The sequence below is a fragment of the Onychomys torridus genome, chromosome 16 (genome assembly GCF_903995425.1).
Source record: "Onychomys torridus chromosome 16, mOncTor1.1, whole genome shotgun sequence".
Lineage (NCBI taxonomy): Eukaryota > Metazoa > Chordata > Mammalia > Rodentia > Cricetidae > Onychomys > Onychomys torridus.
The window spans coordinates 45,063,775-45,086,186 of NC_050458.1; the positions used below are offsets into that span (position 1 = coordinate 45,063,775).

The 22,412-nt window shown below is 49.6% G+C and overlaps 1 protein-coding gene and 1 pseudogene across 1 annotated transcript; both read left to right on the forward strand.

Moving 5' to 3' along the window:
• The first annotated feature begins 781 nt into the window (after positions 1 to 781).
• On the forward strand, positions 782 to 1,208 carry LOC118596780 (annotated as a pseudogene).
• Positions 1,209 to 6,954: 5,746 nt separating this feature from the next.
• On the forward strand, positions 6,955 to 21,396 carry LOC118597331 (DNA dC->dU-editing enzyme APOBEC-3-like). The gene is made up of 8 exons (XM_036208805.1): positions 6,955 to 7,087; positions 9,763 to 9,919; positions 11,065 to 11,341; positions 11,480 to 11,594; positions 19,096 to 19,261; positions 20,208 to 20,466; positions 20,720 to 20,832; positions 21,204 to 21,396. Exons 1-8 carry the CDS (start codon positions 7,002 to 7,004, stop codon positions 21,267 to 21,269), a joined length of 1,239 nt encoding a protein of 412 aa, XP_036064698.1. The 5' UTR covers positions 6,955 to 7,001; the 3' UTR covers positions 21,270 to 21,396.
• Positions 21,397 to 22,412: the final 1,016 nt, after the last annotated feature.

The window sequence follows — 22,412 nt, forward strand, 5'->3', positions numbered from 1 at the left end:
AGCCCCAAGTTAAAAATAGAGATGAGGAGAGCCGTATGGTGGTGGCAGCAGTGGTGCATGCCTGTAATCCCAGCACTCGGGAGGCAGAGGCAGGTGGATCTCTGTGAGTTCGAGGCCAGCCTGGTCTACAGAGCTAGTCCAGGACAGCCGCAGCTACACAGAGAAACCCTGTCTCAAAAAACCAAAAAAAAAAAAAAAAAAAAAAAATAGAGCTGAGGACAGGGCTCAGCCAATAGAGTGCTTGCCTAGCAGGCACAAAGCCCTGGGTTTGATCCCCATGTCACATAAAGCAAGTTTTAGTGGCACAAGTCTCGAGCCCCAGCACTTCATCTTCAGCTACATAATGAATTCCAGGCCAGCCTGGGCTACATGAGTCCCTGTCTCAAAAGAAAAGTTAAAAATAAAATGACTATATGATCCATGGATTCCACAGCTGGGTATACACTCCAAAGAACTGAAAGAGGGTTTCAAAGAGAGGTTTGTATGTGGTGTTTATAGTTGCATTAGTCACGATAGATCAAATGTGGAGGCAATCCAAGTGTCTATCAGCAGATGAATGGAGAGGGAGAATTAATCAACTGCCCTCAAACTCCAAATGCAATCCACAGTGACCTTGAACTCTTGATCTGCTTGCCTCCACTTCCTAAGTGCTGCCTTTATGTGCTGGGGAGTGAAACCAGGGCTCACTGCATGCCACACAATGTTCTAAAACAGTTCCAACCGGTAGCTGGCAGCCCTGGAGGACCCGGAGCCTGTGGATCGGCCGGAAGTGCCTGAGGATGAGGAGGAGGCATTGCCTCATTCCAAAGCCATGGATGTGTTCCAAGAAGGTCTTGCCATGGTAGTGCAAGACCCGCTGCTCTGCGACCTTCCAATCCAGGTCACTTTAGAAGAGGTCAGCTCTCAGATCGCACTGGAATATGGCCCACAGTCCGCGAATGTGCAAGATGGATGGAGAGATAGTGTGCCTGTGGTCGTCATACAGAATGCCACGGTCCTGGACCTGAAGAAAGTTAACCAGAGGATACATGCAGCTCAAGCAGGAGCGGGAAGGAGGCATTCAGCACATCAGCTGGTCGAACATGTGGTGGACATACCATCTGACCTCAGCTGGGGAGAAGCTCACAGAGGACAGGAAGAAGCTCAGAGATTATGGCATCCGGAAACGAGATGAAGTTTCCTTTATCAAGAAACTCAGGCAAAAGTGATCTAACCTTTCCCAGCAAAATGGCCCCCTCCCCTTGTCCTCACAGGAAAGGGTGTTGAGATAGCTGCATCGCTGGGTTGCCCGGATGGAGCTGTCAGCCTGAGCCCTGGCACCCTCGGAATGTGGAAAGTTCCTCTGTCTCTCGCTTTTCCTGTGAACTCAACCTGAAGATCCTACATGATTGTGGGGCTGGCCTACAGAATAAACCTGTTTGTTTTGTATCTGGAAAAAATAAAAATAAAGTAAAATAAAACTCGGGCTGGAGAGATGGCTCAGCAGTTAAGAGCACTGGCTGCCCTTCAGAGGTCCTGAGTGCAATTCCCAGCACCCACATGGTGGCTCTCAACCATCTATAATGAGAGTGATGCCCTCTTCTGGCCTGCAGGGATATATGCAGGCAGGACACTGTGTACATAATAAATAAATAAATCTTGAAAAACAAAAACAAAAAAACAAACTCAGTTCCAGCCTCAGAGCTTCTATTTGCCATTAAAAAACAAAAACGGCGGATGGTGGTGGCACACGCCTTTAGTCCCAGCACTCGAGAAGCAGAGGCAGGCGGATCCCTGTGAGTTCGAGGCCAGCCTGGTCTCCAAAGCCAGTTTAGCAAAGCTACACAGAGAAACCCTGTCTCAAAAAAACAAAAAACAAAACAAAACAAAACAAAAAAAAAACACCCAAAAATGGGCTGAGTGGTGATGGCACACCTCTTTAATCCTAGCATTCGGGAGACAGAGACAGGAGCATCTCTGGGTTTGAGACCAGCCTGGTCTGCAGAGTGAGTGCTAGGACAGCCAGGGCTACGCAGAGAAACCCTGTCTCCAAAAAGCAAAAAACGGGAGGTGTGTGTGTAAGTATGTTAGCACACACCTGTAACCCCAGCCATGGATTAGAAGAGGCAGACGGATCTCTGAGTTTTAGAGCAGCCAGGGTTGCATACTGAGAGACCCTGCCTCAAAAACAAATGAAAGAAGCAAGGCAGGAGAGAAAGGACATTAGAGACTCTGGAGATACTGAAGTAAGCCAGTCACAGAGTGCTACCAAGTTTTGTGTCAACTTGACATAAGCTAGAGTTACCTCAGAGGAGAGAACCTCAATTGAGAGAACGCCTCCATAAGACACAGATGGAGGGCATTTTCTTAGTTAATGATTGACAGGGGATGGCCCAGGCCATTGTGGGTGGTGCCTTCTCTGCATTCTGTAAGAAAGCAGGCTGAGAAAACCAGGAGGAAGCCAGTAAGCAGCACCCCTCTGTGGCCTCTGCATCAGTTCCTGCCTTCAGGTTCCTGCCCTGTTTGAGTTCCTGTCCTGGCTTCCTTCTGTGATGAACAGTGAGTGATGTGAAAGCATACCCGGATGAACCCTTTCCTCCCCAAGTTGCTTTGGTCATGGTGTTCCATCACAGCAATAATCACCCTAACTAGGACACACAGAGACACAAGTGGGGTGTGATTCTGAGGAACCTGCCTGGCTCCATTTGGAGGGCAGGAGCCATTATGCTGTATTGTTAGAAATAAGTTTTTATTTACTGTAAGAGCTGAGTTGCTCCCTGCTTCCTAGAACCTGATCTTCCCCAAACCATGACCTTGACTTATTTTTGATAATACCCTTACCCTCCCTAATCACACGGTAACCACACTCAACAGCCCAGAGTAGGTCTGAACATAAGCCCACCGACCCAGCTACTTGTACTGCCTGAGCCTTGCCCTAAATTCTCAGTCACAGGGAGAACAGTTGGTTAAAGACAAAGACAAGACCCCAGCTGTGTCAAGAGCTGTGTTAAGATAACCACAGACTTGTGTAAGCAACCCCCCTGTTAAGCTTGTACAAACACTATGTTATCACAAATCATACTACTAATTGTAAAATGTTATCAAAAGTTGTAAATTCCTGGAATGTACCATCATCCAGGACTTAATCTCAAATTGTAAAAATTATTTTTCTTATATCACCCCTGAGTGCCCCCCTTAAAGGACCCACTCCCTCTGTTCCAGTCACAGAGCACATCACAGCCTGCCTGTGGCCCTAACTAGTTAGAAGTTCTGGTACCCCAGGATGATGGAATAAAGTTGCTTCTGCTCATACAAGATTGGCAGTCTCGTCTTCAATATTTGCACATTCCCAGACCCAACACACATGATGTTTTTTGGAGATTTTTTTTTTTTCTGTATTTCCTTATTGCCCAGTTGACGCTCTTCTGTAAAACTGCTTTGCAACTACGCCTGATTTCACTCCTTAAAGGGGCCAAGACATGGATTCGGGCTGCTTTCTTTAACCTGACTTAGGAGGCAATCATTGGCCACCCCAATAATAATCAAGCTCCGGCCGGGTGGCGGTGGTGCACACCTTTAATCCCAGCACCCTGGGAGGCAGAGCCAGGTGGAGCTCTGTGAGTTTGAGGCTGGGCTATAGAGTAAGTTCCGGGAAAGACACAAAACTACACAAAGAAACCCTGTCTCAAAAAACAAAAACAAAACAAAACAAAAAACAAACAAACAAATCAAGCTCACTTCAAATGTGGCTCAAATTGAGATAGTGGTTATTACTCGCTGGTGGCATGAACAATTCCATTTTACAAGTGCAGATTCCAGAGATGGGAGAAGGCTGGTACGGGAGGGTAGGGGAGAGCTGGACTTGGTGGCATTTCAGCTTTACAGGGTTGAAAGAGTCAAGGAGGTGAATTTATTTGTGCAGATTGCCAGTGTATTTAGTACAAAGCCAGAGATGGCAGAGAAGCATCTGCACACACTGTTCACTGTCACTCACCATGGGAATTAACAGGGACAGCACAACACAGCCATGCACAGTGCTTACACGCCTGTGATCACAGTGCTCAAGAGGCTGTCTTGAGTTCAAGTTCAGCCTGATTTACCTAGTGAGAGTGTGTCTCAAAAAGCAAAGCAAGCCAGGCATGCCTTTAATCCCAGCACTCGGGAGACAGAGCCAGGCAGATCTCTGTGAGTTCGAGGCCTGCCTGGTCTACAGAGTGAGTTCCAGGAAAGGCACAAAGCTACACAGAGAAACCCTGTCTCGAAAAACCAATGTGTGTGTGTGTGTGTGTGTGTGTGTGTGTGTGTGTGTGTGTGTGTAGTGGGTAGTCATTCCAGCTTTGATCTGGAAGTTCCAACCCCCATTGAGGCTTCGGTAACTGTCACGCCTACAAGGCAGGGCTGAGAGAGGACCCTGAAGACCCGAGATCCGGATGTGCCAGTTCTCTTGGTTCCTGGACCCTGGGTGCTGGAGATAGACTGAGCAGAGTTCTCCAGAGAACACCGCTGGACTGCGCTACACCTTTCCCAGACCCTGTTACCTATCCTTTCACTTGTAAGTTACCCCACAAAATAAACCTCCCTTTTAACTACATGGAGAGGCCTTAATAATTTCACCAGTATCTGGCGCCCCATGTTGGACACCATTTGTAGCTAGTTTTTCTGGTCCTGCCTGACCCACAGTCAGGACAAATCTTTCCCATCCGCCATCCGCCAATCCCACAGCTGCTCAGACCCAACCAAGTAAACACACAGAGACTTATATTGCTTACAAACTGTATGGCCGCAGCAGACTTCTTGTTATCTAGTTCTTATATCTTAAATTAACCCATTTCTATTAGTCTATAAGTTGCCACGTGGCTTGTGGCTTGTGGCTTACCGGTACATTACATGTTGCTTGTCATGGCGGCAGCTGGCAGCATCTCTCCGCCTCAGCCTTCCACTTCCCAGAATTCTCTTCTCTCCTTATCCTGCCTATACTTCCTGCCTGGTACTGGCCAATCAGTGTTTTATTTACTAACCAATCAGAGCAACACATTTAACATACAGAACATCCCACAGCATATATATATATATATATATATATATATATATATATATATATATATATATATATATATATATATATATATGTGTGTGTGTGTGTATGTATATATATGTATATATATATATATATATATATATATATATATATATATATATATATATATATGTATATGGGACTGGAGAGATGGCTCAGAGGTTGAGAGCACTGACTGCTCTTCTAGAGGACCAGAGTTCAATTCCCAGCACCCACATGGGAGCTCACAACTGTCTGTAACTCCAGGATCCAACACCCTCACACAGACATACATCCAGGTAAACACCAATGCACACAAAATAAAAATACATAAATTTAAAATACACACATACACACACACATATGCATATATATATGTATGTATATATATATATAAAGAAATAAATGTAATGTCAGTGGTGATATCATTTCTTTGGTTCAGTTCTTGTAACAATTTGAGTACCCATTACGTTCCTTATATAAACCACATTTTATCTTGCCAGTAGCCCCATAAAGTAGGAGTTTATTTGGGGGGGGGGGTCAAGACAGGGTTGCTTTGCATAGCTCTGGCTGCTCTGTAGTCTCACTCTGTCTCTGGAACTCACCAAGATCCGCCTGCCTCTGCCTCCCCAGTGCTGGGATTAAAGGTGTGCACCACCATCACCAGGTTGGCTTTTTAAAAAATGCCCATTTATAAATGGGGAAATATTAGACTCAGGGGTGTTAAATAAATCACCCAAGACCACACAGTAATAAGGGGACAGAGTTCATTCCTTGGCTGCAAAGATGGAATTTTTACCGCTGTTTCTTCGGACTCCTCGGAATCTGGGTTTGGTACATTTTCTGTGTCTCCTTTTTGTTATATTTTCTTTTTAAATGTGTCTAGTTCTGAATGAACTATCATTAATGCTGTTATACTGTGCCCATTTGTTTTCCATGGCAATAGAAAAACCTTCGCACACACCTCATCCCACCAAGTTCAACCAGTTAATACGCTTTGCACAGAGGTAGGACAGACTTCCGCCAGGTGGGGGCGCTGTGACACATTCTCACTCCAGGACAGCAGGCTACTGGCCCAGAGCCTCTGCAGAGAGCTCGGATTCACCAGCACAGACATGCATCCAAGGACAGATTATTTGACGCCATGTGCATTCATTCCTCCAAAGAACTCTGGATGAACTTCAATAACTAGAAGTTTGTGCTTCTGGTTCTTGGTCCACACTGCCACCTTTGAGAACCAGGTCTGTGGAGAAAGCAAACTCGTTCACCTTGGAGCATCTGTCTCCCTCATCTGCAGGGACAAACAGGATATGAGCTTGGATCACGGGCTCTAATGCCAGCTCGTCCACCGGCAGCTGTCTGGTCCTGAGCCATCAATGACCCGTCTGAGCTTGTGCCCCCCCCACCCCCCACCCCCCCGTCGATCCCAGGCGGGCTCTACACCTTGGGCAGCTGGGAAATTCGAGACGAAAGATGCCAAAATCCAAGTCCACAACTAGAAACCTAAAGCTAGACTGTCCCCTCCCCTGAGTCGAGGGGAGAGAGCCCAGGAGTCCCCACCCAGAATCCACGCCTCCTTCACACCTGAATAGTCAGGGTTCAGCTGGCAGCTAAGGCTCCCAGTTCTGGCACAGCCTGGAATGAGCCGGTGGGATGGAGAAGCCTGAGGCTACCCTAGAGGCGTGTCCTGCCCCTCTCCGAGCTCGGTGCGGGCCTCCCACCACCATCAGTTAGTTTCTCTTTCTCTTTGCTATCCCCTCGGGCCCTCGAACCGAGGAGCAGGTCTCTGCTAAACGAGGGGACAGAGGGTAGGAGGGAAGGTAGGCAGGAGCCTGCTGGGCTCGATCGCCCAGAGCCCTCCCATTCCGGGAGCTGAAGCAGGAAGAGGGTGGGGCCTGCACTCACATGGCCCAGGAGGTCACTCGCATTTCTGGGGTCTCCCAAAACCGGGGCCTATACACAGGAAATGCAATCCCAGCGTGTGGGGCCCAGAGCTGGGATGGGACCAACCTGCCCGGGATGCCGCCGTCGCAGACCCTACTCGCCAATCAGGTACCGCTGGCCCCGCTACTCCAAGATTTCCCCTGCAGTCTCTTCCTGGGGGCCCCCATTGTGCTATGTGCTGGGCCTCTCCTCCAGGCCCCCAACCCTGCGACTCCTCTCTCTCTCCGTGATCTTCTGTAGCCCCCACTCCCTTCGAGGGTCCCGCGGTTGCCTCGTAGCTGCTTTTACACTGACCCCCTGGCCCCCATCTCCATGTCTCCCATATTTCTTCCTCTTAAAACTCCTCTTCAGGCTGGGGCTGCTCCCTCGTGGGTCTTCCCGCTGATCCTGGCCTGGGCTGTGCGTCTGAATTTAAAGAAAAGTTCATGGAAGCAAACTTTGGAGCACTTTCGATGGATGTTCTATGCTGTTCTAACCCAATCTCGGGAGAAGAGGGGGCCACTGTCTTGAGACGGTGTGCATCACCTTTCCCGAAGTAGCCACCCTGGGAAAGAAAGAGTGAAAAGAAGTCCCACACCACACCCACTTCCTGGATGGCCACCGCGACCCCTCACAACCACACCATTCAGATAACGTTTGAGAAAAAGAAAAAGAGTAGGGGGCGGGGTTGGCACTGGGGAGATTGGCTCTGCACTTTGGAACGTTTTTTCTGCTTCCACAGAGGACCCAAGTTCAATTCCCACAACCACCTGTATCTCCAACTTCAGGGGATCCAAGGCCCTCTCCGGACCTCCAGGCATCCCAGCATGCACATATTCACACACATACACATGTACACACGTACACATGCATATCCAAAGTCAAGAGATACAAGCAGCCGGGTGGTGGTGGCGGAGGCGGCGGCGCATGCCTTTTATCCCAGCACTTGGGAAGCATAGCCAGGTGGATCTCTGTAAGTTCAAGGCCAGCTTGAGCTACAGAGTGAGTTCCAGAGCTACACAGAGAAACCGTTTCAGAAAACCTAAATAAATAAATAGAGCATGCTATTTCTATACATATATACATATGAATATGAAAGTTATACCCCCAAACTGCCTACTCCCACGGGTGACACTGTCACTGATTTCCATTCCCTCTCCTGGTGCTTTTGATCTTGATTAAAGAATTCCTTGGACGGCTCATGTGTAAGCAGAAGGCAGGCCCAGTTAGTGCCAAGAAAATGGAGGAGTGAAGAGTGGTCAGCAACCGGACACCACTGGCCCTCCTGCACCACAAGCAGCCATGTGTGGGGGAATGGGGAGGGTGCAGGCTTTCAAGCCTAGTACTTTTACCTGCTGAATCATCTTCCTGGCCCATAGTGGGGTTTTTTTTCCTGTCTTTAGAACATTCTAGTGATGGATAGAGCTGTACAGAGCCACTGTCAGGAGGGCCTCAGGAGGGCATATCACAGAAAAGCGTGTCTTTAATCTTCAACAGAAAGCCCCTTGCCAGCCAGCGCTCTCCCTCCAGGCTTAGAGTTCCTGAAGCCAGGTATAGGCACTTATCTGTTGATAGCCTTGGCCCATGGGTGGCCTTGAAACCAGGCCCGGATGTCACCTCTCCTCCCTGTGACAGAGATAAGACTCATTCTTTTGACCAGTGGTTGATTGCAGTCTGGGTCTTCCGGCCTTTTGTTCTCCAGGCTAATGACTGTGAGGGAGGGGTCCACTAATACTTCACCGTTGTTCAAGTTGGAGATCAACTGGTCTACCAGGTTCCCAGTTCTTTCCCACCAAGCTCTGTGATAGGGGATGTCTGCCTCTTGGTTTTGGGTTGTTACTGTGTTGTGGGATTTTTGTGGTGGTGGTGGTGATGGTAGTTTGGCTGCTTTGGGCTTTTTCAGACAGGATTTTGCTATGATCTTGGCTAGGCTTGAACTCACTATATAGTTCAAGCAGGACTCAATCTTGGAATAATCTCCCCCTGTTCCTGTTCCCCAAAGGCTATAGTTACAGGCTTGGGCTTCCCCTGTCTATTAAATGGGAACATTTCCTGCAGGGTCATGGAAGGATTTTTATGAGTTCAGACCCAAGAAATGCTGAGACAGTAGATTGTCTATGTGAAGGTAGGAATTTCTCTGACAAGATCTGTGTGTGTGTGTGTGTGTGTGTGTGTGTGTGGTTGCATACGTGTGCTCACATCTGGGAACCAGAGGTTGATGTCCACTGTCTTCCTCAATTACTCTCCGCCTTATTTCTTTGAGTTAGGGTCTTTCAGTGAAACCAACTTGTGGATTCCAAAGAGTTCCTGGGATCCTCCTGTCTCTGCTACCCCAACTCTGGGGTTGTGGATGCACACCCCTGTGCTTGGCGTTTACATCTGCTCTGAGAACTGGGACTTGTGTGTCAGCGCTTTACTGAGTCATAGCTGGAGTACCGTTTCCTTGATTTTTAAAACTTCCATACTCTCTAGAGGTGTCAAGTCAGGCAGGAGCTGGGATGAAATGCTAAACATATTACTCAAGGTTGGAAGAGTTCTGTGCCTCCCATGTTCTCGGGGGCGGGGGGGGGGGGGGGGGGGGGGGGCGGGGCAGGGGGCGGGGGCTCCGCTGGAAGGGCCAGCACCGGGACACAGGTTGGAAGGGACTACTACTGACATCAGCATCATCATCCCCCCCCCCCCCCCCCCCATCTCCCTGAGATGGTTGACAGGTGACGGTGTCTCAGGACTCCAGGGACCTTGTTCTGCTTGGAGTCCCTCCAGGGCACAGGCTGCAACTTCTGTTTTCTCTCTTGTGCCTGCAGAAACCCGATAAAGCTGTTATATCAAAAAACCTTCTACTTTCACTTTAAGAACCTACGCTATGCCAACAGCCGGAACAACACCTTCTTGTGCTACGAGGTGACTAGGATGGAGTGCGGTGAACTTGTCCCCCTTTACCAAGGGGTCTTCAGAAAAGAGGTATTAGGGTTGGAGATGTAGCTGGGTTGGTAGAGTGTTTACCTGACGTGCATGGAGTCCTGGGTTTGATCCTTGGCAGCACAGAAAAACCAGGCACAGTGGCTCATACCTGTAATGCTAGCTCTCAGGAAGTGAAGTCAGGAGGGCTGGCAGTATAAGATCATCCTTGGTTATGTAGAGTTTGGGGCTAGCCTGGGTGATGTGAAATCTTATCCAAACAAACAAATAAATAAATACCAAGGGGCTGCAGAGGCATGAAGACCAGAGTTTGGATCCCAGGCATCCATGTAAAAGCCGAGTGGGCATAGAGGGCAGCTATGATCCTAACCTATGGGAGGCAGAGCCAGGGAAGTGCCAGGGCAAGCTGGCTTCACTGGGCTAGCTGAGGCATCGAGCTCTGGGTACAGTGGGGACCCGGCCTCAATGTGGAGAGTGAATGAGAAAAACATCCAGTATCAAGTTCTAGCCTCCACATACACATGCTCCAGCACATGTGTGTTCCAACATATGAGAACACACACACACACACACACACACACACACACACACACACACACACACAATCTAAATAAATCTGTTGCTCAGGCTCTCCTCAGCCCATTGAGAATATAGAATGATTAATGTGCCTGGGCATGGTGGTGCACACCTTTAATTCCAGCATTCAGGAGGCAGAGGCAGGAAGATCTCTTGAGTTCCAAGGCCACCCTGGTCTACAGAGCCAGCTCCAGGACAGCCAGGGCTACACAGAGAATCACTGTCTTGAAAAACCAGTAAAATAAATTTTTAGAGGAAACAAAATGACTTTGTGTGTTGCGTACTTGCTGTAAATGTTAACTCAGATGAGCCACATTTCAAGACTCAGTAGCTACCTACGGTCAGCTAAGGGAACATCTTAGCCCGTGCCCTTGCTGGCAGATAGGGCAGATGATAACTAGACGCCCAGTGGACCTGGCTACAGCAGGGCTCAGAGTGCTACTGAGAGATGCTGGGGAGTTGTAGAATGGATGTGGGGTTAGTAGCTAAACCTGGAATATAAAATTAACAAAGGAGGATGGGGAGGGATGGAGACGCAGAACCAGTCCAGTGCCAGAATCCCACCTCCACACGCGGCCTTCTCCCATCATGGGTTCCCCTTTCTTTCCCAGGATGACATCCACGCTGAAGAGTGCTTCCTCTACTGGTTCCACACCCAATTACTGGAAGTGTTACCCCCTAGTAAAGAGTACAAGATCACCTGGTATGTGTCCTGGAGCCCCTGTGGTACCTGTGCAGAGCAGGTGGCCAGGTTCCTGGCCACCCACCGCAACCTGAGCCTGACCATCTTCAGCTCCCGCCTCTACTATTTCTGGGACCCCCACTACCAGCACAAGCTTCACAGGCTGATTCAGGCAGGAGCCCAGTTAGCTGCCATGGACTTCCCAGGTGAGTGGTTGGCATCAGGCTGCAGGAGGGCCTGTGGGTCTGCCACACAGTGAAGGGAGAGCAGCCAGGGAGCCAGCCTTGAGGGACTATGGAGAGTCCTGCCGGCCCCTGATTGCCTTCTCTCCTCTTCTATCTCAGAATTTAAAAAGTGTTGGAACAAGTTTGTGGACAATGGCGGCAAGTCATTCAGGCCTTGGAAGAAACTTAAAATCAATTTTAGGTTCCAGGATTCCAAGCTTTGGGAGATTCTCAGGTGAGGGGTTTTATTATGCCGGGCCACCTCCCTTCTCCCTCCTCCCAGACCTCCTCTTTCTCTGGGGCATCTTTACCCACACAGCTCGTCCCACCCCGAAACCTGGTGTCTCCGATCATGACATCATGATTGAATCCTCTTGCTAAATGGAAACAAATTGGTGTATGTGTAAACATGGAGGTTGTAAGGTAGAGAGACTCCAACAAGGCAGCCTGAAGGAGGTGAAGAGATGGCTCAGCAGTTAAGAACATTGGCTGCTCTTCCAGAGGACCTGGGTTCAATTCCCAGCACACACGTGGCTGCTCAGAACTGGACATAACTCCAGTCCATGGGAATCCAGAACCCTCACACAGACACACATGCACATAGAAAGTTTTTTGTTTGTTTTTTTTCTTTTTATATAAAAGACAGATGCTAGGCAGTAGTGGCGCATGCCTTTAATCCCAGCACTAGGGAGGCAGAGGCAGGCAGATCTCTTTGAGTTCAAGGCCAGCCTGGTCTACAGATCAAGTTCTAGGACAGCCAGGGCTACACAGAGAAACCCTGACTTAAAAAAAAAAAATGCAACCTGAGTGTTCAGAGGAAGGAAGAGGCTGCCAGATTCCCAGCTGCCAGGATGTCACCCACCAGATGCTAAGCCAGCCCACTGTGCCCTCTCCAGGTCCAAGAGGCTGACGGGCAGTTTTTTTCTGAGACTCCTCTGGCTTGTAGACAGTCCCTTCTTGTTGGGTCTCTGTGCACTATGGTCCTCCTTTCCTAGCATCCATCTGTCCAAATTCCCTCTTCCCATTGTAAGGCTTTGATTAGGACCTATCTAAATGGTTCCATTCTCTAAATGAGTCCCAAAGCTTAGGACCTTGAACTTGGGCTCCTTACCGTAAGAGACTTCTTTGTGGATGGAGAGTGCAGAGTTGTCAGGGCCCAGGAGAATCCCTGACCACGCCCTGACACCCTCTTCCATTTAGACCTTGCTGCACCCTGGGACCCTCCCCATTGTTCACTCACCCTGTCAAATATCTGTCTGATGTCTCCCAGAGATGAAGTTCTGGGTGGGATGCAGGTGAGCCATGGGGCCGGGACAGAAGGGAATAGTGGAATATATACTTACATAAGTGTCGGAGAGGGGGTTTGAACAAGGCGGGTAAGAGTAGAGGCTGGTAAGACGGCTCGGTGGGTAAAGGTGCTTGTCATACAAGCCTTGCTACATGAGTTTGATCCCTGGAACCCACATAAAGGAGGTAGGAGAGAACCAACTCTACAGAGTTGTTCTCTGACCTCCAGACTTAGGCCATGGCAGATACACACCTACATCACACACACACACACACACACACACACACACACACGCATACGCACGCACATACACGCACGCACGCACGCACGCATGCACGCACGCATGCACACACACAAATAATAATAATACAAGAAATAAATACTGGTTGGTTTGTTTTTTCAGTGTAGAAGGCTGGCCAAAAGGGACAACCGGGGGATGCACCTCTAGCACTGGGCAGGATAGAAAGTGAGACCAGGAGGCAGGTGTTTTGGGAAAGCTCAGGGGACCATGCAGACAGGCTGGCCAGGGACAATAGCGCTTGGCATCCCCTGCCATTTCATAACACCATGAGAAGCAAGGCCTCAGCTTGACCCAGATGGCTCCAGGCATACAGACACAGGGGCAGGAACACTATGAGGTCACCATGTGGTGGCCAGAGTCCCATCTTCCTCTGGGCTGTTGGTATGTCATTTGAGGGCAGCATCTGGGGGTCCTCTGGCTGGGTCAGCATGTCTGCCTTTCAAACCTCCCCTAAGGGAAGAGGTACAGAGGAGCCCTGATGTGGCCCCAAGCTCCATGATCCCAGTCACCAACATTGTCCCTCATGAGCAAGACTGCCTCTTGTGTTGGGAGATACTTAGGCCTGTCCTTGAGACCCACCCCCGGATGTCCAGTAGCTGCCAGAGCCTGGCATAGCTCCCCAGGCAGCAAACACCTCTTCCCCTGGCTCACAGACTTGCTGTATTCTGTCCCTCATGGTGCCTCCCAAGGCTGGAGACGTGGGAATATTCTCTAGGGAGAAGCCAGGATTCCGTCTTTTGATGTGAGACACACCTCAGCCCTCTGACTTGGATAAGCTGCCAGTATATAGATGTGACCTCTTCCTGAAAGGACCCAGCTCATTCTGGAATCCTCAGATGGGGGCTCCAGGATGTTAGGGTGGATCGGGGAGGAGGGGCTCTCTAAACTCTTGCCTGAGTTAACATGGGATTGGAGCCAGGGCTGGATGGAGGCTGAGCTGAGGGTAGGGAGGAGGTATGGAGGAGGACTGTGGGGAGAGAGAGGGCCTGCTGGGGACTCTAGCTCTGGTGAGAGCCAAGCCCTGAGGTGGTATCTTTCACAGAATGTCCTTTGTGTTTTCTAATCTGAGGATCCTTGGTTGAGACTTGCCAAAGCAGGCCGACAGCTTCAGGAATGTGAACTTGAAGTCCATGTCCTTGTATCTTAGACCCAGCAGGCCGTGGGGGAGTCACCTCTTCCCCACCCCCCTACTCCTGCTACTTAGAACAATGAAGGCCACAGAATCGGCAGCTGGAGGGGGAGGGAACCCAGCCAAGCAGACCTGGCCATCACTCCAGCCATCTTCTTCATTGCTGTGTGGCCTCTAGAGACAGTCTCAGGCTCTCTGTGTGCTTGAGACCTCTTCTGAGATAACAGAGCCATGAACCCCCCCTCCTGCCCCCACCCCGCCCCACCGTGTCCCCCTTTCCTGCACTGCTGGTGCAGCAGATAGGGCAGGGGTGCTACCTACTCTGGGGCTAGAGATGAAATCCTGCGCCCTGACCCACACCCAGTGCCAAGTAGGGGTGAGTGAAGAGGACTCCACCTGCCTTTCCCCCTTCCCAATCCAGCTGTGCATCCGCCTCCCTTTCTGGCATTTTCTTTTCTTTTGGGTCCTTGCTCAGACTGCATGAGGAGGCCCGTCTCCATCCCAGGCTCTGCTTTGCCAAGTCACAGGATAACAGGAAGGAGAGTGAGCCTGAGACTGTGCCAGCCTGACTGCCCTGGGCCCTCCAGTTCCCAGGTAGAGCCTGTAGATCACTATCAGGGTCTCATAGACAGAGCCTACCTGATAAAATCCCCCAGTCCCCACACAGTGCACCAGACGCTAACTAACATGCTACACGGGGATGGCAGACACACACAGAGTCACATAAATAAAAATGAAAAAAAAAAAAATTTAGAAGGACCTATCTAATGCTAGGTGTGGTGTCACAGATCTTTTTTTTTTTGTTTGTTTGTTTGTGGGTTTTTTGTTTTTGTTTTGTTTTTTCTGAGACGGGGTTCTCTGTGTAGCTCTGGCTGTCCTGGAACTCAGTCTGTAGACCAGGCTAGCCTTGAACTCAGAGATTCACCTGCTTCTGCCTCCCAAGTGCAGGGATTAAAAGCCTACCTCCACCTCCATCCCGCCCCCTTCTGTGGCACAGACCTTTAATCCTAGCACCAATAAGTGGATCTCTATGAGTTCAAGGCTAACCTGCTCTACATGGTGAGTTTTAGGTCAGCCAGAGCTACACAGTATGACTCTGTTCAAAAACAAGATCTGCCAGGTGGGCATAGGCAAGGATGGGCATAAGTAGATTATGAGTCCTTTTGAGGAAGAAAGCATAAATCCTTGAGTGTTCACTGTTGGAATAGGGCTGCCTGCGTACTTTGGATGTTGTAAGATCCCTCCTCCCCTGGGTTCTGGCTGCCCTTTTGGCCCCTTTACAATCCTTGGTTTAGGTTCATAAGCTTCAGCTATGGAATACACTGAAGGATAGTTCCATCAGGCTGTTTATGTGCTGCTAATACACAAAGTTCCTGTGTGTTGCTGGTCTGATTGTCATCTGGATATTATGTGTGCACTCATGCATGCATGTGCCCACACCCACACTACTGGGGGAGGGGAGGGCTTTGATTTCACATGAGTCTGAGGATTACAGAGTTACCTTCCAGCATGATCTGGCCAAGATAAGAAAAGCTTGGGGACTGCTCAGTGGTTAAAAGCACCAACTGCTCTTGCAGAGGAACCCCCGCACTCACATCAGGTAGCTCCTAATTGTCTGTAACTGCAGTTTCAGGAAATGTGACACCCTCTTCTGGCCTTTGTGGGCACCTACATACATGTGCACATACCTATCTCCCCCCTACCCAGCCCCTACAGAATTAAAGATGAAAACTAAAATCTTTTTTTTTTTTGAGACAGTTTTATTGTGTAGCCTTGGCTGTCCTAGAACTCACTCTGTAGACCAGGCTGGCCTCAAACTCACAGGGATCCACCTGCCTCTGCCTCCCGACGCCACCACTGCCTTGCTTGCAATCTTTTTGAAAAGAAAGAAAAGATTCATCGGTCTTGGACAATGAACTCAAACTTAGTCAGGAGGAGAGGGAATGAGGAGAGGCCAAGAACCCTTCTATGATGACCGATATTTGCAGTGTTAATACAGATGGCATGTGCTCCCCCCCCCCCCCTCCTCCCCCCTCCCCCCCCCCCCCCCCCGAGAACATGGGGTTGCTTCCTCCTGAAGAACAAGGCAGGGTGAGTATGCAGGCTGGGCCCAGACCACTGGGCCTCTTCACAGTATTTCCCAGAGTGTGAACTAGGAATGGACACCTCCAGACTGTTCTTTGTCCCCCATTATGTGCAGTCTTGGGAGTCAGGCCTGGGATCTGAGATGGGTGCTGCTGCTAAATGTAACATGTGTCCACTTGCTTTCATTTTTCCTTTTGAGAGGTAAGTTGGATGAGTTAAGGCTCAAAGAATCTCACCGAACTTTACATGTGGTGAGGTATTTGGTTTGGTTTTGGATTTTCAAGATGGGGTTTCTCTGTGTAGCCCTGGCTGTCCTAAAACTCACTTTGTGGACCAGGTTGGCCTCGAACTCACAGAGATCCACCTGCCTCTGCCTCCCGAGTGCTGGGATTAAAGGTTCTGTGTTTGTTTGTTTTTAGATTTAATTCTTTTCATTTCGTGCATATGAATGTTTTGTACTTATGTAAGTGCACCCGCAGGCATGGCCTGTAGAGGGCAGAGGAGGGATCTGATACCTTGGAACTAGAGTTACAGAAGGCTACGAGCCGCCGTGTGGGTGCTGGGAACCAAACCTGGGTTCTTTGCAAGAGCATCAAGTACTCTTAACCACTGAGTCACCGGGAGTCCTTCAGACGGCCCTGTAGCCCCAACATGCGGTGAGTTTTTGTAGATTTGAATTTTGACAGAGAAGGACAGGGGTGAGGGAGGTGGCTCATGAGGTCTGAGTATTTGCTTTGTAAGCATGAAGATTAGAGTTCAAATCCCAGTACCCGTGTAAAAAAAAGTTGGTAAAGATGCATTGTTTATAACCCAGTGTTGCGTGTCAGAGATGGCCAGGTCCCGGGAGCTCACCAGCTAGCCATCCTAGACTAAATGAGGAGCTCCCAGTTCAGTGAGAGGCTCCCTGTCTGTCTCAAGGCAACAAAGTAGGGGGTGACAGATAAAGATACCCAGTGCCCTGCTCTGGCCTCCACATAGGCATACATAGGTGTACATGGCCACATGCATGTACACCAAACATACCACATGTATACACAGAAAAAGAGAGATAGCCAGGCTGTGATGGTGCACACCTTTAATCCCAGCACTCACAAGGCAGAGGCAGGTGGATCTCTGTGAATTTGAGGCCAGCCTGGTCTACAGAGTGAGTTCCAGGACAGCCAGGACTGTTACACAGAGAAACCCTGTCTCAAAAAAACAAAGAAAGAAAGAAAGAAAGAAAATGCACAGTACCGTGGAGGGCCAAGGCTCCTAATCTGGGAGCTCACACTTTGGCCTGTGATGTTACACAGGGAGTTCAATGCCTTTAGAGTCTGAAAGTCTGGACCAGTCCACTTGAAAAAAAGCATCCTAGCAGTAAGTCAAAAAGGACGGGGTGGCTGTCCCATGATGGGACTGTGGGCACTCACAAAGTATCCTCTTGGAAGGTAAAGGGTATCTTACTTCATAGAGAAGGCTCCAGGCACAGGGCAGTCAGCACTCCTGTGAAGAAAGCAGAGACTTACAATCAATGGAAGATGGAGTTTCCAGCAGAGATCACAGGATTTGGGGCTCAGTGCAGAGACCCATGAGGAAAGGCAGGCAAGAAAGCAAAGCCAGAGTTAAGAGGATTCACTCCAGACAAGCTGCCCCTGCCATCCGGGTCACACTCTGAAATCAGGAGTTGAGAGATAAGAGGCAAGTTTTGCTGTGTGTCACAGCAACAGAGATGAGAGAGAGAGAATTCCACACAACACACATATTCACCCAGGATGAGCTGGGCTTCCTGTATTTCAACCAGGAAGTGAGACAAGACAGGAAACAGTCCCTTCTCCCTTCTAGGCTAAATGGTTGAGCCACCTTGTCCTAGGCCTTCAGGTCCCACCAAAGAGTCACTTTGGCCAGGAACCATCAGGTGTCCCTGAGTTCCAGAGCAGAGAGATGGTCCCAGAAGAATCCATGCCTTCACTCCAAGGCCAGTGATGGAGCCCAGACACCTACAGGTTCCATTGGGGAGCAGCCTTGGCTAGAGACATCACTTGTTTGTGACCACACATGCCACTCACCAAGGCCTGTGAGTGAAGGGAAACAGAAGAGCAGTGAGGAGGCCATGTAGGGACGGTGGTGACAGGTTGATGATGCAGACGTCAGAAGTAGAGGAGGGTCGGTCATTAGATCATCGGGTAGGGCAGTAGGAAGTGTGCAGATGTGCTCTGTGGGGCTGCTTCTATGTGGGGAGCTTCTACGTCAGACAGTGATGTCACGTAGCCATGTCAATTTAAGTTTGGACTTACGGCCTTGCATCAAAAAAATGTCTCGAATCAAGTCGGTGGTGGCACACGCCTTTAATCCAAGCACTCAGGAGGCAGAGGCAGGTGGATCTCTGTGAGTTTGAGGCCAGCCTGGTCTATAGAGAAAGTTCCAGAATAGCCAAGGCTACACAGAGAAACCCTGTCTCAAACAAACAAAAAAATAGGTCTCGGGGGTTGGGGATTTAGCTCAGTGGTAGAGCACTTGCCTGGCAAGCACAAGGCCCTGGGTTTGATCCTCAGCTAAATATATATATACACATGTGTATATATGTATGTGTATGTCTTGGACTGGCAAGATGTCTGAGTAGGTAAATGTGCTGCCAACCTGATGAGTCACAGGGTGAAGGAAGGGTCTAGCTCCTGCAAGCTAACCTCTGACCGCCACATGGGTTATGACATTTAGTCGTGTATAATTGCACACAGGCACACACTCAGAATTCATAAATGGGTAAATAAATGTAAAGCATTTTCTGAAATGGCTCAGCATGCCCATCTTTCCTAAATGCCATCCACAGGGAGTGAGGCACAGTGGCGCCAGCACACCGGTTGGGAGGGAGACCATGCCCTGAGGCACCTGCACCGTCCCCTCCTTGGCCCAGAGGTCACATTTTTCACACCTTCATTTGTTGCTTTCTTGCACAGAAACCCAGTGAATCTGCTGAGAGAAGACATATTCAACTTGCAGTTTAACAATGGGCACCAGGTTGAGCCAGTCCAGCATCGCTACTACCAAAGGACGACCTATCTGTGCTACCAGCTGGAGCAGTCCAAGGACCAAGAGCCGCTCAAAGGCTGCCTGCAAAACAAGGTGCCAGATGGGTTCTCAGAGCCAGATGGAGAGGCAGCCAGGGACTTCCCCTCTCCAGTACATCCTGCACACTGTGAGGGTGCCAGCGTTCACTTCCATTTTTTTTTTCTTTCACTTAAACATTGGGGCTTAGTCCTTCTTGCTGGCCCTGGATCTTTTGAGGTCGTTCCCTTCCATAGCAAAGTCTTCCGGCCGCTCGTGGTGCACTCAATGTTAGATGACCCTCCCAGATCAGCTTTTTTACTGCCTCGGAGAAACAATGGAGTGCACACAGTGGCCTCTTGACTGCTGTCTCCCAGGCTGCATTCTGATGAAAACATCTTTGAAAAACTCTTGCTGGGTGTATAATGCACGCCTTTAAAGATTTATTTTATTATGTACACAGAAAAGGGTGCCAGATCTCATTACAGATGGTTGTGAGCCACCACATGGGTGCTGGGAATTGAACTCAGGACCTCTGGAAGAACAGTCGGTGCTTTTAACCTCTGAGCCATCTCTCCAGCCCTGGTGCACGTCTTTAATGCCAGCGCTGGGGAGGCAGAGGCAAGCAGATCTCTGTGAGTTCAAGGCCAGTCTGATCTACATAGTGAGTCTCAGGACAGCCAGGACTTCACAGAGAGACCCTGTCTTGAAGGGGGAAAAAATAAAAAGAGAAAAGAAAAGAAAAACTCTTGGGTCAGCATCCTAAAGTGAGACCACAGCACTGGGGACCCCTTTTCTCTGGGCACCTCTGAGGTCCTCGTCCAACTTAGAAAAGGCTGTGGGTGCTTTGGGAATGTGGAGTTAGGGAGTGAGTGCAGAAAGGAGTCTCTCCTCTGCTAGGCAAGACATTAGGAAGTTTACAAGCTAGAGCGCCTGGTCTCCAAGATCAACCCGCCCCCCCAATCACGTGATGTCTGGCTTCCGCCTTCCAAATCTTTCCTCTCTCTGCCTGGACTCCCTTCAGAAAGGTAAACATGCAGAAATCCTCTTCATTGATGAGATGCGCTCCTTGGAGCTGGGCCAAGTGCAAATCACCTGCTACCTCACATGGAGCCCCTGCCCGAACTGTGCCCAGAAACTGGCTGCATTCAAAAAGGATCACCCAGACTTGGTTCTGCGCATCTACACCTCCCGCCTGTACTTCCACTGGAGGAGGAAGTACCAAGAGGCGCTCTGTTTTCTGTGGCAATCAGGGATCCAGGTGGACGTCATGGACCTCCCGCGTAAGAAGGGACCACAGCCACCGGTGGGCAAAGGTTTCTCAGTTCCAGGAGGACTAGCCATAGCCAGGAGGCTGGGGGAGAAGCTGGGCAGGAAGGAAGGGTGCTGACCCTGCTGAGGGCAAAGATGTGCCTCCACCCCGAAGGGTGGATTCTATGCAGAGAGTAATATCCTGGGAAGAGACGGCGGGAGAAGGAAGAAGGGAGGCCTCTGCAGGGCCCGGGACCTCACTGCCTACCCTTTTTTCCATCTCAGAATTTACTGACTGCTGGACAAACTTTGTGAACCCCCAAAGACCCTTCCAGCCATGGAATCAACTGGAGAGGAACAGCAGGTGCATACAAAGAAGGCTCCGGAAGATCAAGGAGGTGAGATCCGCCCTGCTGCAGGCCCCGCCTCCTAGTATAGACCCCGCCCTCCTGCTTCAGGCCCCTCCTACAGACACCGCCTCCCGTTTCAGGCTCCACCCCCTCCTGCTGCAGAGGGAGGGGGGCTTCCTGCGAGCCCCACCCCCTCTTCCCCTGTGCTGGGCTTTGAATCCCCCATACTGTTCACCCTCCCCACTGCCCTCCCCCTCCTAGACTTCTGTTCTCTCCCACCAGAGCCTGTTAGTCCTGCCCTCTCTCCCTCAGGGACTCTCCTGACCTCTCTGCCCCCCCCTTCTTTCCTTGAACATCCCTATTTCCAATTTCCTCCCTTCCTCGGGCTCATTGGCACACCCTAATTTCTCTCTCAACAGTCCTGGGGCCTGCAAGGTTTGTTGAATGACTTTGGAAATCTACAACTTGGACCCCCGTTGCCCTGAATGGCAAGAAGACATTCAAGACAGTCTTAAGATGTCTTTTGGCGTCAGCCCCAAGGCCAGGTCTGGAAGACCTTGCTCTTCTACTTCTTTCCCCTTTTATTTTCTTTTGTTGTTTTGTTTGTTTTGTTATTTGATGCAGAGTCTCACTGTGTAGCTTGCTACTCTGGAACTCGCTACTAGACCAGGCTGGCCCGAAAGTCCTAAAGATCCACCTGCCTCTGCCTTCTGAGTGCCGGGATTAAGGAATGTGCCACCATCCCAGGCTTTGCGCCGCCGCCATTCTGAACCTTTCCTTTATTGTCATTTTATCTTTTTTTTTCATTAATAGGTGCTTAATTTTGTAATTGAAAATTTTAAGTTGGGTTGGGCATAGTGGCTCATTTCTTTAACCCAGTACTTGGGAGGCAGGGGCAGGAGGATCTCCAAGAGTTCGAGGCCAGCCTGGTCTACAGAGAGTTCCAGGATAGCCAGGACTACACATTGAAACCTTGTCTTGAAAAAATAAATAAATAAAAAAGAAGGGAAAAGAAAATTAAGAGGGCTGGAGAGATGGCTCAGAGGTTAAGAGCACTGGCTGCTCTTCCAGAGGTCCTGAGTTCAATTCCCAGCAACCACATGGTGGCTCACAACCATCTGTGATGAGATCTGGTGCCCTCTTCTGGCATGCAGCCAGGACACTGTATACATAAGAAATAAAAATAAAAATAAAAAAATTTTTAAAAAGAAAAGAAAATTAAGAAATTAAGTTGGGCATGGTGGGTCATGTCTGTAATCCAGCACTTGAGAGGCTGAGGCAGGAAGATTGCCACAACTTTGAGGTCAGCCTGGGCTACACAGTGAGATCCTGTCTCAAAAAATTCTAAAAATCAAGAGAACAAACAGTTGGGGTTTATTTGTTTGTCTGCTTTAAGCCTCCTGAGTGCTGGGATTAAAGGTGTGCGCCAGTACTGCCAGGCCATAACAAACAGTTTAAAAACCAAAAACCAGGGGTTGGGGATTTAGCTCAGTGGTAGAGCGCTTGCCTAGCAAGCACAAGGCCCTGGGTTTGGTACTCAGCTAAAACAAAACAAAAAAACGTGAGTTCCTCTCTAAGAAGGTGGACAGCAGGCCCCTCACCAATCATAGTGGGAATGACAGAAAAGG

Bases quoted from the DNA above. Each gene is read 5' to 3' on its own strand.
- LOC118597331 (XM_036208805.1), top strand. From the start codon at position 7,002: ATGCAATCCCAGCGTGTGGGGCCCAGAGCTGGGATGGGACCAACCTGC. The intron at 11,342-11,479 runs GTGAGTGGTTGG...CTTCTATCTCAG, and splicing joins AGCTGCCATGGACTTCCCAG to AATTTAAAAAGTGTTGGAAC. The intron at 20,833-21,203 runs GTGAGATCCGCC...CTCTCTCAACAG, and splicing joins GGCTCCGGAAGATCAAGGAG to TCCTGGGGCCTGCAAGGTTT.